This window comes from Mytilus trossulus, chromosome 7 (assembly GCF_036588685.1).
Source record: "Mytilus trossulus isolate FHL-02 chromosome 7, PNRI_Mtr1.1.1.hap1, whole genome shotgun sequence".
NCBI lineage: Eukaryota > Metazoa > Mollusca > Bivalvia > Mytilida > Mytilidae > Mytilus > Mytilus trossulus.
Window position 1 is genome coordinate 49,936,659 of NC_086379.1, and position 16,720 is coordinate 49,953,378.

At 33.4% G+C, this 16,720-nt stretch overlaps 2 protein-coding genes across 2 annotated transcripts; one reads left to right on the plus strand and one right to left on the minus strand.

Moving 5' to 3' along the window:
* The first annotated feature begins 5,216 nt into the window (after window positions 1–5,216).
* Window positions 5,217–11,451, plus strand: LOC134725219 (uncharacterized). Its single transcript, XM_063588865.1, has 3 exons — window positions 5,217–5,821; window positions 7,423–7,578; window positions 9,522–11,451. The coding sequence occupies exons 1-3, from the start codon at window positions 5,447–5,449 to the stop codon at window positions 11,415–11,417; spliced, it is 2,427 nt and encodes an 808-aa protein (XP_063444935.1). The 5' UTR covers window positions 5,217–5,446; the 3' UTR covers window positions 11,418–11,451.
* Window positions 11,452–13,184: 1,733 nt separating this feature from the next.
* LOC134725220 (P2X purinoceptor 7-like) lies at window positions 13,185–15,100 on the minus strand. Its single transcript, XM_063588868.1, has 2 exons — window positions 14,510–15,100; window positions 13,185–13,491 (listed from the first exon to the last, which is right to left on the minus strand). Exons 1-2 carry the CDS (start codon window positions 14,869–14,871, stop codon window positions 13,305–13,307), a joined length of 549 nt encoding a protein of 182 aa, XP_063444938.1. The 5' UTR covers window positions 14,872–15,100; the 3' UTR covers window positions 13,185–13,304.
* Between the last annotated feature and the right edge of the window lie 1,620 nt (window positions 15,101–16,720).

The following is a 16,720-nucleotide window of genomic DNA, read 5'->3' on the forward strand; positions in this document are numbered from 1 at the left end:
TTGACCATAACGACGATGAAAGCACATCATATAATGACGTTTCGACATCACATAATGAAGTAAATAAAACCACATAATATTAGTTTACAAGCACATAATATAATGACACAAACACATCATATAAAGATGTTTGCACATAATATAAGGGAAACTGCACATCATATAATGATATGTACACATCATATAAGTATATTTGCACAGCATATCAGTATATTTGCACATCATATAAGGATCTTTCAACATAATATAAGTATATTTTCACATCAAATAAGAATGTTTGCACATCATATAAGTACATTTTCACATCATATAAGTATATTTGCACATCATATAAGTATATATGCGCATCATATAAGTATATATGCGCATCATATAAGTATGTTTGCACATCATATAAGTATGTTTGCACATCACATAAGGATGTTTGCATATTATATAAGGATATTTGCACATCATATAAAGGTGTTTGCACATCATATGATGACAAGTGCACATCATATAAAGGTACATGCACATCATATAAAGTTAAATGCACAACATATAAAGGTAAATGCACAACATATAATGAAAAATGGGCATAATAAGACAGTGTTGGCGTTCCATACTGAAAGATTAACATCGTTTTTATTATCGTGATTATTTAAACATATCTGTTACAATTTTAAGCAAAAGTGATTTTCGTAAAAGACCTTTAGTTATCTTTGTTGGAATTCGTCAGAGCTTTTACTATATAGTACTCGAAACTGTGTCCTCTAGCTTGATTACGACACTGCTTTTTGAAATCTTCTAATAAGATAATTAACCGATAATAAGAATGACATGTCCTACCAGCGGGTAATTCTCTAAATGCATAATTATGTTTTTGTTTAATTTTTTGGTTTGGGGGATTGCTGCTTTTCGTGAATTGATTTCAATTGTATATTTCTTAAATGTAAGTTTATAAAAGAAAACAACAAAACAATGATCAATGAAACAATCGAAAAAAAGTATCATGTATCTGAAATAATACGATTTTTTTTTAATGAAAGGAGTGTCATTTAAGTCTGCATGTTTTCCGTATAAGACTGACCTGCACTTGAATCGTCTCTAGAGGTGAAATCTGATGCTATTGTAGTAGTGTCCTCGACTGAAAATAAAAACAGTGGTAAATACCTTTCTGCTTTAGGTTCAACTTTTAGTAGGTTCACATAAATTTGTGTAGTCTTTCCTTGTTCGGTTTCTCTTTGTGTGTAAGACAAAATAAACTGCTACAATCTATGAGACTATTGTTATTTTGATATTCATTCTTATTGTTGGATACGTACCATAAATCTATGTAGAGTATTTTTGAGTCTCATAATGTTTTAATTTCTTAAGAAGACTGAACGTTACAATTATTGTAGTAAATACAATATAATTGAAAATGGAAGGAATGAGTAACATGTTTTTCTTATATTGTTTTTATGCTGACCCTTTTTGTTATCTTGGAGATTACACCTTTTGATTTTAACTTGTGTTACCTTCACTTGAACTTTTACTGGTAGAAGGTACCTCAACTGGAAAACAAAAACACTTGAAGTTTATGATAAATTTAGGTAAAAAGGCGACAGATTTAAAAAGGAAATTGAAACACATAAGTTGAAAGACACAAACATCGCCATGGTTAAAAAAGCAAAAAAAAAAAAAACAAACAAACAAACAAACAACAATACTGAAAACCAAAGACTGAGCAAACTGGACAGTAAAGTAAATCACTACAAAACTACAAACAAATATAAAGTACAACACACTTTATTTGTCATCGTTTTCTATAACCAACGCCGCCGTTTAAAATTGTGTGACAGGAGACCTTTGGGAGTTTATATACTTAAAGTCATAAGAAACGAGTGACCGGTGAAAAATTATGTTCTTCCAATTCTTGAACCAATGCATACAAATATCATAAACTTAGTCTTATGTGCACGAATTTATCATTTTTTTCGTGTAAATTTCGTATAATCGTCAATATTTTTTTCAATCGGTCAGTGTTGTTGTGAAAATATGGTAGGTAATTAAAGTTCGTGTTTTGAAGCCGAAGTTTAACGATGGTCACCTATTTGTCAACAATCGACAAAAAATAAACAAAAAAGCATGGAAAGAGAGCACGTGTTTAACATGTGAATTCAGATAATAGTTTATTTTAAGGACATCCATGCGTATTGTGATCACCGGATTTTTACGAGATGGGTCACACTGAGGTCACTTTGCATACGGAAAATATGTCGGGGGAATTGGTTGCTGGAAGCAAGCATTTAAAATAAAGTAAACTTCTTCTAAATATGAATGAATTAAAGAATTTTCTTCAGAAAAAAGTATATGTACATAAGTTTTATAATGAAAACTATCCATTGAGTTATAAAAAACATATGCATTATTTTTTTTGATTTGAGGTTTCTTATGACTTTAATATTGTTAATTTTTGGTTTAATGCTATAAACGAGATTGCTGTCCGAACAAATACCGTTCAAATGATAGATACGTATGCTACCTTTTTTTGACTAGGTGTTTTATGAAAACTAACTGTGAATAAGCACACATGCATCGCTTTCCTTCTGCACAGTAATGAAATATATGTTAAAAAAAGTTTTATTACCCGTTCTACAGCACTTCACATTATCAATATAAAAAAAGGAAATTAACATGTTAAGACAACATAACACGGTTTAAGTTGGACTTTTTTCAATTGTCAACTTTTTGAAAAAAAAACTGATTCTAGGGATCATTCTTACCCACGCAAGACTAACGTTGACCCAATAAAAGCATAAAAACGTGATCAAGGTCATATGAAACTATCAAACGGACAACTCAACAAATACTCACTCCTAAAATAATATATTTGATATATTGCTATTAGTATCTGTACCAGGGTTAAACCATGAAATGTAACGATTGTTTCCTTATTCTTGAACCAGGTCAGGGTTCAATGAACCTTGTCTGACGAACACGTATTATTTTATACATGTATAATAAAGACACAAAATAAAATGATAACTATACATTTTTGTAAGATTAGTGATATAATCAACTTTAAAAAAATTTGGCTTTTCCGTGGATGCCATTTTATACTGATAATTGGAGCCGGACATCCGGGAAAGAAGTACACACTTTCGGATAGAAACGTAATGATTCGAGTCAAATGAGGTTTATGTCGAACAACAAAATATCGTTTATGCTTTAAAAAAAGGTTTATTCTCCTTAGGCATATCAACAAAAAATATTAAGTCATTATATATGAAAAGTTACCTTCACATCGATATTCGACTGAAAGCCAGTTTGATTGAAAACATCTGTGACTATGGTCTTCTTTAATTTGTTCCAGAAGATCGAAGGTACAAACGTCTGAATTGTTCATATTGTTACATGAAGTTGTAACTGATGTTTGGATATCTTGGTATACGGTTGAACAGTTGTCAAATTCTGGATGAAATTCTAAAGATGTGTCATTAGGTTGTAGATAATATTTTGAACATTCATTAAGCGATATAGATTCATCAATGTTGTGACATTTCTGTGAAGCATTAATCAAACCTACAAATACCAAACCTCACAATTTAGAAAATGACCTTGCAATCAATATGATAATGAATGGTAATAGACGTAGTAATAGTACTACTACTACTAATATTGTTAATAATAATTATAAACATATATTGTCATAATATCGATCATAATGATATGAATAATTATACTTGTTTGTCATTTTTAACGACAGAATTTAGCTTATTTTGCTTTGATTTTAAACTATATATTGTATTGTCCTTTTTTATGAAATAAAGGATTTCATTAGTTGCTAATTGGAAACTCACGGCATAAAATATTACTGTCATCCTAATGATTCTAATATCTGTTTTCAAAATACTTTTTGTTTGAAACAATTTCTAACAACTTCCGATTTTCCAAAGTTCATTTCTGTTTTTAAACGATACGTAACATCCGTAATTCCCTTGCCGAATAGTTAAGTAGTGTATTTCTGCTTCTCTATAGCTACGAAGGCTGCATGGGTAGATTAATGCATGGATAGAAAAAGCACGCGAATCATTCAAATGGAGTAAGCCGAAAAATTTCTTATTCCAATAGAATTTATCTGCTTGGTTTTCCCACAGGTTAACGATTAAAATCTAGGATTTGTGAAGAATGTGTAGTGTGTTAGGAATGTAGTTCCTCTAAAGAAATAAGGATCCTTACGGGGGATGATTAAATTATTAGGGTTATCAAATAAAAAACAAAATATATACGGACCTTTATCACAAAATTTAATGCTTTACCAAATTGTTGTATTTCAAAATGTCACGTCCAATTGACCTTATACAGGTCAATTTTTGGGCCACCAAATGCCAAAGAAATACCTTTATAATTTGCAAATATCTAAAGAGAGCTGAGGTAAATTTGATATCAAACTATAATTTTAACTTCAATTTCCAGTTCATGAATCAAGGAACTAAAATAAAAAGTACTTCTGTACATTGTATATGATTACAACATTAATAATAACATTTATTTATTTACATTAAAGGTGAGAAATCTCAAAGGCGGTCTCAATGTACCCTTGTTACTCATAAAACAATAAATACTTTCCGTCATTTAAAATCTTTTGAAGATGACCTTCACGGCAGATATTTTTTTTTATAATGGCAGGTAAAATGTAATTTTCATTGTGGTAGCACAGACAGACACACACATGGCTGTGAATATCAAAATACACCCTTTTCATTAGGAACCAACTTTAAATCAACACCATACGAACATATCCTTTGACAATTTTTTTACTTAACACATTTTTATTTGATATTGAATGCTTGTTTTAGAAATTCATTAGGGTGTAAAAGTGTTGACCGAAGTACATTTTTTATGAAGCGCGGAAGCTTTTCATTTTAAAAAAGTGGTGCACGGTCAACGCCGTTACAACCTTATGAAACAACTAAAAGAAGCCTGCAATACTTATGCCTACATGTTTCGCTATGATAATGAAAAATCAGTTTAATCATCTATTTCTTTAAATAACCTGTGCACTTTTGTGTGATAGTACTTGTCTTCATTAATTTTCATTGGGATATGAAGGTAAATTTTAGAATGACGCACAAGCGTTGTTCTCCAATTAAAATAACTTATTCTGCTGAAACATGCATGTAATGTCAAATCGTTAAAGGAGAAGGAAACCCAAATTTTTTTTTTAGCTCAGTTGAAAGAATTATTGTTAATAATAAGGTTTACTGTTTAAAGTTATTCAAAATTATGCTCAGAAATGTCAAACCCGTTAGTTTAAATATAAAAATTTTAAATTTCCCGCCAATTACTGGAGATCGACATTTTGAGGAGCTCTTCTGTATTGGAGAGTACAGAAGTTGAAATTTGCCACGTCATCCCTACTGTTCCGGTCTAACCAGAAGCAACCATATTCATCAAATTTTTCTTTCAACAATACGATATTATGCCGTCTTGTCAAGCTATCAATTGTGTAAATGAAAGAGGAAAGTGTGGGAAGAGCTTTTTTGAAATACCAGATCCGTTAAAATCTAGCGAGAAACGTAAACTCTGCAAACTTTGGATAGATCATTTGCGCAATGATAAACTGAAAATCGAAACTTTTGTGTGGAGTAAAGGCAGAGTTGTTTGTGAGGAACATTTTGAACAAGATTGTTTTGAAAGGAATCTGATGGCTGAATCCCTGGGGTTTAAATCTGGAAGACTCACACTGAAGCCTGGAGCAGTTCCAACCTTAGTAAAACCTGGCCCTGGTGTAGCTGATCGTCAAAAGGAAAGGACTTCTACCAAAATATTTCAGGAGAAGAGACGGAAGGCACAGGTAATTATGAGAATTTACTTGTTTTTCTCACAGTCTTGTTTCTTCACATGCTTATGGTCCTACAGATAAAATATAGCATTATAGGGGAAAGACTATAGTGCACACAGGACACATGAACACATATGTGGAGGATACAAAAAAGGGGGAGGCTGAGTACTGAATTTCTACACTCGGGATGTTGTACTTTAGGGGATATTTGTAAGCATATCACATAACTTTGTAACTGTACATATATATATATACACCAATTATGAATTATTTTTTATGACCCAATGATGTCACCTGAAAGTTAAAGAGGGGCGAAAGATACCAAAGGGACATTCAAACTCATAAGTAAAAATAAACTGACAAAGCCATGCCTAAAAAGGAAACAGACAAAGAGTACACTAAACACAACATAGAAAACTAAACGAATCCCACCAAAAAGTGGGGGTGATCTCGTGAAAGGGCAGGGGCGGATCCAGCCATTTTAAAAAGAGGGTTCCTAACCCCAGACAAAGGGGCGGTTCCAACTATATGTCCCCATTCAAATTCATTGATCATCCTGAAAAAAGGGGGGTTCCAACCCCCGGACCCCCCCCCCCTGGATCCGCCATCGAAGTTCACACTTAAAATTTTCATAAAATCCTGTGTCACACACAACACATTATTTAGCGTCTCTTTCAGGGGCGGATGCAGGAATTTTCGAAAGGGGGGTGCTAACCCAGGGCACCCAGGGCAAAGGGGGGGGTGCGCACCCCCGGAACCCCCCCCCCTGGATCCGCCACTGTCTTTGACGGACAGAGTGGAGCGGTTATAGACCTGCTTTCCCCGTTGGTGACACAGTTACAAAGATTTCTTAACCCTCTTGCTGCCACACGGACATATGTGTCCATCACTGATAGCTTGCCACACGATCACATATGTCCTTTTCAATGACAAAATCACTGGTTTTAATTTTTATGATTACAAAGCTGTTTCTGAAATAAACTTCCTCATAAATGATATAAAGTAAAATTTGAATATGTAATGTAGCTGTAGCAATTTCTTAATTTGTGTACTTTTTTAAAACAAATCAAATTGTCTGAATTGTAATTTTAAAGACGTCACATTGTGCATTTTGAATTTTGAAAATGAAACAAAATACTGTGAACGTCCTAAACTACATGTATTGTGGCGTACGTAACGTTGTTTGAAATTTGAATCTGGCAAAAAGAGGGTTAAACACAGAAAAATGTGATGCTGACTATATGTTTACATTCTTTGTTTATTTATGATTCGGTTAAAACTAGCTACATTTTGTAGTTAAGACAGGTTTCACTGTAAAATGCAGTAAACACAACATGTTTTGGGGCTCACAATATCTACTCAATGCTATGTGAAGCATTGAAACACATTGTAAATCAGGTACAATGTATCTTGGTGAAAAAAAATAATTTGTGAAATACATGTGATGCATCTAATTAGCTTTTATTGATTTCTATCATGTTTTGTATATATATGTTAAAAAAAGTTGTTTCATGTACTGTACATAAAGTCGTAAGTGTACACTGCATGAAGTGTTAAGTACAGGAACACTTTTTTTTATTTTTGTAAAAAAAAAAGCTTTTTGATTATTTCAGCTCAGAAGTAGTGTAACTGCCTTTGTAAACACCAAGGAAAAAAGTTCCAACAAAAGGACATTGTCAGAAAGTACAGACAGTAAAGCAACAAAACCAAAGAAGTTCAAAAGTTCAACTGCAGTTCATCCTCAACAGTCAGATGATATTTCATTTGAGGTAATTTGTGTATATTTTATTAATATTTTCATCGCGGCCTACTTATCGTCCAACTGGGGTTAGTATAGTCTGTTGAGTTTACTCGACTGACAATCGAACCCCTCGAGTTTTACCTTTTGAACCTACCCGAGTTAATTCGACATCAACCCTGGGTTGTGGTACAGTGGCGGATCCAGGGGGGGTTCCGGAGGTGCGCACCCCCCCTTTATTTTTGTCGATCAATGCATTTGTATCGGGACATATGTTTTGCACCCCCCCCCCCTTTGCCCTGGGTTAGCACCCCCCCTTTCAAAAATTCCTGCATCCGCCCCTGTGGTAGGATTAGTAGAGTTTCAAAAGGGTGTCAAAAATAAAAATAAAGAAGATTATGCTACAATGACAGACTTTGTTTTTAAATGCAGCATAAAAAAACGGTTAGTAAAAGAAATTTATTTTTCAACTGTATTTTGTCATTTATAGACATTTTTCATGTGTAAAGACTGTCAGTAATGACTTTGTTTAATAATATAAAAAAAAACTAAATTTGGTTACTTCGTTTAGTTTTCTAAAAATGAAATGAAAATTTATTACGAAATGTCATATATACGACAACTAATGCAGTAATGGATAGGCTTTTCGTGAATTTATTACTACCGTACATGAAATATGTTGCTAATTTAAATTAAACGCTTGATAAAAATCGAAAGCCTGCCTCTGGATGCTGGATTTCTCACGTTGAAGACCCATTGGTGGCATTGAGTTGTTATGTAAATTTTGGTCGGGTTGTTGTCTCTTTGACACATTCTCTGTTTCCATCCTTTATTCTATGTATGTCAATATTGCAATTTGGCCAAATATTAATATAATATGTATGTTTCCTATTACATGCTGAAAATAAATTTTATTTTAAAAAACTTTTTTACATCGTCATAATCTGGGAAAATCCCATTTCCATTATTATCAAGATTCCTACCAGAATTATGCCATAAAAAATCTGTAATTTAATCATTATAGTTCAGATTCCATAAAATCCAAGAATTAAAATATGATAAAATATTCAATACATAACTGAAAAACACTGATAATTTACTCATGCACTATAGCCATTAGTGAATTCATGTGTTGTTTGGTCCCCCATTGCATATTTTTCTATCTGAATCCTTGCAAGGTTCTCATTTCTGTCAGTTTTCATATTGACCTCAAACTCATTTCATGGGTCAGTGAACAAGGTGAAGTTTTCTAGGTCAAGTCTATCTCAGATACTATAAGCAATAGGTCTTTTATATTTGGCATGTTTGGTGTATGGAATGATTGTAAGGTGTACATGTCCAACTGACATGTGTCATCTGGCCTTGAACTTATTGTCATGGTTCATTGCAATTGGTCAATGCTTAATTTCTCTGATTTGTACTATTTGTGGTGTATGGAATATTGTATGGTGTGTATGTCTGTCTGGTAGGTGTCAGTTGAACTTTCATGGTTCATTGGTCAAATTTCAATTTCTTTATGAGGTCTGTTTCTGAGATACTTTTAGCAATAGGTTAACTAAATTTGGTGTATGGAATGATTGTATGGCCTACATATAAAAAAGAAGATATGGTATGATTGCCAATGAGACAACTCTCCACAAGAGACCAAAATGACACAGAAATTAACAACCATAGGTCACCGTAAAGCCTTCAACCATGAGCACAGCTCATACCGCATAGTCAGCTATAAAAGGCCCTGAAATGACAATGTAAAACAATTCAAACAAGAAAACTAACGGCCTTATTTATATAAAAAAAGGAAAGAAAAACAAATATGTAACACATAAACAAACGACAACCACGTACATGTCTGTCTGAAAGAGTTTATCTCACATTGAACTCGTGTAAAAAGTGTGTCAACTCTAGTTTTTCTGTAGGGGCATTAAATGTATGCTGATTAAAAAAAATAACATGATTTTATTTTATTTATTGTAGAATGTTCCTGTTCATGCTGAACAACATGATAAATTACCTTTATTGACCATACCAGAAATTCTTCCTTGTGGACATCCATGTGAAGTATGCAGAAAAATTAAAGGAGATGAAAATGTATTGGTTTTTGATCATAGCTACTCAAAATCTAAAGCAGAGGTAGATACGTCTTCAGAAATTCAACATGCCAGTTCTAGTGAAACACCTGCTAAAAAAGACAAACCAATCTTCATTTCTTCTACTCCTTTAAAAACTGATTTTCAAAAATGTGCAGTAGAACCAATTTTTACTCCTGTACATATTTTGGATGAGTCATTTGTAAGTTTGACACAAGAGGATGATCCAGAAGATGTTGATTACAGTCTAAGTGTTGACCAGGTAGAGTCCGATTCAGACAATTTTGAAAATGACATTTCAACATGCTACACCGAAGAGCAGAAGTTAATTAAAGAAAACAAATTTATTGTATTTGAAAGTGCAATTGACACTTTAATCAACAAATTAAAATGCAACATTTGTGAATGTCCGGTTGATCCAGATGACATTGTTAAAGACTTGTCCAATGGAACTGTAATAACCATCACTGCCAATTGTACCAGTGGACACATAGTTGTAAAATGGAGTTCACAACCATTCCTTGGCAAGATGCCAGTTGGAAATTTATTAGTTAGTGCTGCAACATTATTCTGTGGTCAAACATACAGCCACATATCACAGTTTGCAGAATTTTGTAACTTACAATATATTTCACACACCACCTACAACAAAATTCAAAGACAATATTTAATGCCTGTTGTTCAACACACGTGGTCCTTACTGCAAGAAGTAGAGTTAAAGAAAATCAAAGAACAAAATCGCCAGATACGGCTAGCAGGTGATGGAAGGTGTGATTCACCAGGTTTTAGTGCAAAGTATTGCACTTATTCTCTACTTGATATTGAAACCCAACGCATTATTACATTTGTTGTTGTCAAGGTTACTGAAACTGGGTCATCTTCAAAAATGGAAGTTGAAGGTTTTCGAAGATGCATGACTCTTCTGCTTGACATGGGGTTCAGGATTGAGGTGTTAGCTACGGATCGGCATGTTCAGATAAGAAGCATCATGAAGAAGGAATTTCCGGAAGTGCAACATCAGTTTGATGTTTGGCACTTGTGCAAATCGATTAAAAAAAAGCTAACATTGAAGGCTAAAGGGAAAGGTTGCGAAGATTTAAACCATTGGATGAAATCTATTTGTAATCATTTGTGGTGGTGTGCCAGTAATTGTGGTGGAGATAAGGACATTTTGGAAGAAAGCTGGATTTCCATTGTAAATCATACTGTTGATATACACTCTTTTGAGGGTAAATTCTTCAAGCAATGTGCTCACACACCAATTGAACCTGAAGTGTCTGACACTAAAAAATGGCTTGTAAAAGATTCAAAAGCCCATAAGGCATTAAAGGAAGTAGTGTTGGACAAGCGTTTGAGAAAGGACATTCGTCAGCTAAATGAATTTTGTCATACAGGAAATTTAGAAGTTTTTCACAGTCTGTTGCTGAAATATACACCAAAACGCCAGGAATTCGATAATGATCAAATGTGGACACGTACTGCTTTGGCGGTAATTGATCATAATCTTAACCAAAATCGTGGTCAAAAGGTCAACAAAGATGGTGAAAAAGCATACAAATTGGTTTGTCCAAAGGCAACTGGGCAATGGGTGGCAAAGCCAGTGTTTAATAACAAAAATTATCAGTGGGTATTTGCTATGATCGAAAACGTGTTGGTTCAAAAAGAAACAATGACACTGCCAGTAAAGGAAAGGGCACAGGAAGGAAATATTGCTCCTTTGCCTGTTCCCTCAAAATCTGCATTGATTCAGAAACATTTTTCTCGATTTGAAAAATCCAGTTGAATATTTTTCTTGATATAAATATGAAACAACCATTTTACTGGGGGTATTTTTTTGTATCATGCAAGCATCTTTTTTCCCAGCACTGTACATTTGTACAAACATGATAAATTTGTCATTCAGTTCATACATGCAGCATGGTATGAAATCATATAATGTTCTGGTGAGGTTTTTTTTTTTGGAATGATTGATTTAATTTTTGGTGTTTAATGTCACTTTCAACAATGAATAATGAATATTTCAGTTTTATTATGAATATAAGGATTAACTTGACCTCGAGTTTCATACCAGAGGGTTTGGTTAAAGTAATTTGATAATAGATATATACTGTTCATGTACATGATGTATGTTAATGTGATTACAATGATCATTATATACATGTTTTTCTTTAAAAAAATAAATTTATGCCTTCCCAAATGACATACATACATTTTGTACTTACGAATTTCCATATTTTCTATTTCATTTTGGCTTTATCAAATACTTGCATATAATTTAAGCAGAACATGATTTGCAGTACAGGATGCAACCCTCTGGCGCACCTTGAAAAGTCGTAAGGTTGTAAGTCCCTGGCGTGGATGTAATATGCTCGTAAACTTGGCCTGCTGCAAATCATATCTTGCATATAGTTTGGTTGTTAGGTGAAAGGGGGGGGGGAGTTTGATTGTATGTATGTTTTTTGGTGAATTATATCATTAGTATATTCAGTTGTTTTCTTCAATCTCTACACAGCTTAAAGGATAACTACATTTTGTTTATGTAATGATTATGATGATTGTTTGGTGTACATAGTGATCCGGCGGCGGCATTAGCTAACTTCTTAAAAGCTTTATATTTTAGAAGGCGGAAGACTTCATACTTTGTATATAGATGCCTCATGTTACGAACTTTCTGTCAGTCACATGTCCAATGTCCTTGACCTCATTTTCATGGTTCAGTGACTACTTGAAAAAAAAGTTGAGATTTTTTGTAATGTTAAATTCTCTCTTATTATAAGTAATAGGATAACTATATTTGGTATGTGCGTACCTTGCAAGGTCCTCATGCCTGTCAGACAGTTTTCACTGGACCTCGACCTCATTTCATGGATCAGTGAACAAGGTTAAGTTTTGGTGGTCAAGTCCATATTTCAGATACTGTAAGCAGTAGGTCTAGTATATTCGGTGTATGGAAGGACTGTGAGGTGTACATGTCCAACTGGCAGGTGTCATCTGACCTTGACCTCATTTTCATGGTTCAGTGGTTATAGTTAAGTTTTTGTGTTTTGGTCGGTTTTTCTTATACTACATTTGTACTATATGCAATAGGTCTACTATATTTGGTGAATGGAATGATTGTAAGGTGTACATGTCTAGCTGACAGGTGTCATCTGACCTTGACCTCATTTTTATGGTTCAGGGGTCAAAGTTAAGTTTTTGAGTTTTTGGTCTTTTTTTCTAATACTATATGCAATAGGTCAACTATATTTGGTGTATGGAAATATTTTATGATCTATATGTCAGTCATGCAGGTTTTATTTGACCTTGACCTCATTGTCATTGCTCAGAGTAATAAAGCTTTATATTTAGGACTCAACATAATATCAATGATAAGTAAAGAAGGCGAGACATTTCAGCGTGTGCACTCTTGTATGAATAGAGACATTGGTTTTAGACCACTAAAAGTAAAAAAACACATATGAACTACACCAACAAAAGACTACCACTAAACAACAGGCTCCGGACAGGTGCATATATAAATGCAGTAGTTTTTAATAATTATTCAAAGGCAACAGTTTATACAAGTTTATATAATTAACAATATATTATTAGCTTCATACAAAACTATCACATTCATGTATAATTTTTGTGTTTCTTTGCAAATCCTTTGTCATTATGATTTTAAAACATTTCAACAAAACAGTTCTCTCACATCTATAGCAGCTTGAAATCCTGTATAATCATTGTTGTTCTCTGGGAAGGAATCTCTAATGTCTTTGACAACACAAGAAGGAATTACCACCCTTCTTCCTTTTCCAAGTTTTTCTCCTTTAAGCATCCAACAAATGAATTGTCTGTAAGCAACAAGACGGGATTGTCTGTAATAAAATATACAAATGAAAATGAAAGCATCAAATATATGATAGATTTTGGAAAAAATGGATTTATCCAAATTTCAACAGAACTGACAATAATGCATGTAGTTTAATTTATTTCACATGGTCACCAAAGATGAGAAAAGATATATATAGTAACCACTTTACTCCATCTGTCATTCTATCTGTCCAAAAGACATTGGGCATTAATTATGAAAAAGTCTCCCAACATTGAGCATTTGACGACTAGGCAAACAGCAGTCCTCAAAATAAAACATTGAAAACAAGACTGCAACCAGAAACCACTTAACTCGGGGAAAGGCAGGCTGATTCTGCTCAAGAGGTGGTGCTTGATATATGTCTTATATATTAGTACAAATTTGTTGATTTCAGGAAGTCATATTCAAAGAAGAATAGAAAGGGATTGTGGTTATGACATTCAAAAATACATTTTATTAATTTCTGTGTCATTTTGGTCTCTTGTGGAGAGTTGTCTCATGGCAGTCATACAGCTTCTTTTTTATATAGTATCATTCCACTTTAAGACACTCGAAAAATCGGAGCAAATATTATATTTTCTTTTCAATAGAATGAAAGTTATGCTGACATTAATAATAGTCACATTCGGTGTATACAGTTCCAAGTTCAGTTGACCCACTCTGACTCATGGTTCCTGTTAAAGTTTGCATTTGTTGGTGAAAACTTTGAAAAAAAAAAGAAAAAAAAAATAGATTTTTTTGTAATTCACTTTTTTTTTTGTCTCATAGTGAGAGAACAATTTCAATTTATAGTAGGTAGTGTTCAAACTCATTATTAATCGACGTGTACTTAATGGGAAATGACAATATTAAAATTTTTGAAGGACCACCTCACCCTACCCCCCCCCCCCCCCTAATATTTTTTTAAATAAATTGTCTCTGTGTCTATTATTTGTGCAGACAACCAGATATAAGTTAGTTTGAAAGGAAACCTTTTTATTTAATTCTGGTTAATAAAACTTTTAAAATGTCCAAAAATTCACCTGTTGCTCAATTCTTCCGGCGCTCGGCCTTGCTGTCCCTTGTACATCATCATCTGAATGTAAGCCAGTGCTAATACATCGGAATTTAAAATTAAGGTGTCATAACTATGGTGCATGGTAATGCAGTTGTGGTCTTCCAAGTTCGGTAGCACCAAATCTGATACCCTACAACAAACATTTTCTTCAAGGGACGGCATTTCCTGACAGTTCCCACACTCGCACCATTCATCCAATGTCTGAACTACAGCTTCAGAAGATGCTAATGCAGCTCTATTTCGATCTTCAAGTTCTTGAACAGTGAGCTCAGGTTCGAAGTTGTAAGCAACAAGACCCATCTGATTTTGGATATTTCCGTTTTCCATCGCGGTACGTGTGTAAATAGAATTAGTTTTGCAAAGTTTCAGATGCTGGAACAGGTAAACCGGAACCGTAGGAGTGACGTCAGGGCTAAAACAATAATGGCTGCCTACATGGAGGCGGGAATTTCAAAATTGATAATTGTAAAATATTGATTTATTTCATAACGGTACACTTTTTTAATACAAACGTTGTTAAAAATATATTTATATAATAATTTTCTATTAATTTATCCAAATTTTTTTTTTTGGTTTCCTTCTCCTTTAACAAGCATACCACTGCCACTGCCCAGCTTAAAGCATCTTCCGAACATTTGAAAGTCCCTACCATGTACTGGTTACCGAAATTACACAAAAAACCATTTAAATTCCGTTTCATCTCCGCTTCGAGTAAGTGTTCTACTACTAATCTATCAGTGCTTCTAACCACCTCCCTTACTACTATCAAAGAACTGGTTATTAACTTTTGTAATAAAGCTTATGAAAATAATGGTATTAATTATTTTTGGAGTGTAAAAAATTCTTTAGAGGTTTTAGATAAAATACATGCTTTCAATGGTCCTTACAATTCTGTTGACAGTTATGATTTTTCTACTCTGTACACTACACTTCCACACAATCTTATAAAGAAAAAGTTTTTGTATTTGATAAAATGGTCTTTCGAAAAATCTCATTGTAATTTTATTTGCTGTAACTCGTTTAAGGCGTTTTTCTGTAACGAAAAAGGAAAGTATGCTAGATACACTTACTGGAAATGTGAGGATATGATTGAAGCTTTAAACTTTCTGCTTGATAACATTTATGTACGTTTCGGCGATAAAGTGTATCGTCAGGTAGTAGGTATTCCTATGGGCACCAACTGTGCCCCTTTAATAGCAGATTTATTTCTATATTGCTATGAATCTCAGTTTATGACCAAACTCAGTAAAGACCCATCATTGTTACATTTGGTTGATACATTCAAAAATACCTACCGTTATCTGGATGATATTTTTTCGTTGAATAATCCAGAGTTCTCTAAATATACTTCAGAAATTTACCCAAACGAACTTACTTTAACTAAATCTAACATAAACAGCAGCAGTTGTCCTTTTCTAGATTTAGACATTTCAATTTCAAACGGGAAACTTCACACTAAAATTTACGACAAAAGAGACGATTTTTCATTTCCTATTGTTAATTTTCCTTTTTTAGACGGCGATGTGCCTTTGGATCCATCATACGGTGTTTATATATCGCAACTCGTTCGGTTTGCCCGTGTGTGTTCTGATGTCATAGATTTTAACGAACGTAATCAATGCATCACTGGTAAATTGTTGTGTCAGGGATTTCGATACCATAAATTACTTAAAACTTTTACTAAATTCTTTCATAGATACAAAGATTTGATTAGTAAATTTGGCTATACCTGTAGAAAGCTTATTAAAAATGGTATTTCTCATCCTAAATTTTATGGTAATATTGTACTTAAAGCGAGGAAATCACTATGTGATCCTTGTAAACTCATCGAACCTTTAAACAAACTTATAAGTAAGGGTTATCGTACCAATATTGTAATTAGATCTCTGAATATAGTTCACATTGGCACTAATATTGATTTTGTCATTAGCAAATTAAAACATAACTAAATTTCATTATCTTTTGAGGCGAGATGTATAGGGGACACAGCCACGTTAACTTTTATTTCTATAGAAGTCGCTCTTCACTATACTACTACCTGTCGATACATTTATTTTTGGCATTGCACAAGTCATGTCTTCTTTGACTATTAATGACGTTAAAATACTAAATCCCTGTGATGTGTTTTAGTCGATTTTAGTCTCTGATGCATGATTTTTTACTATTAATTGGTTTT

Excerpts from the sequence above, each read along its gene's own strand:
- LOC134725219 (XM_063588865.1), top strand. The coding sequence starts at position 5,447 with ATGCCGTCTTGTCAAGCTATCAATTGTGTAAATGAAAGAGGAAAGTGT. Across the intron at positions 5,822-7,422 it reads AGAAGAGACGGAAGGCACAG|CTCAGAAGTAGTGTAACTGC; the intron begins GTAATTATGAGA and ends TGATTATTTCAG. Across the intron at positions 7,579-9,521 it reads CAGATGATATTTCATTTGAG|AATGTTCCTGTTCATGCTGA; the intron begins GTAATTTGTGTA and ends TATTTATTGTAG.
- LOC134725220 (XM_063588868.1), bottom strand. The coding sequence starts at position 14,871 with ATGGAAAACGGAAATATCCAAAATCAGATGGGTCTTGTTGCTTACAAC. Across the intron at positions 13,492-14,509 it reads CCGGAAGAATTGAGCAACAG|ACAATCCCGTCTTGTTGCTT; the intron begins GTGAATTTTTGG and ends ATTTTATTACAG.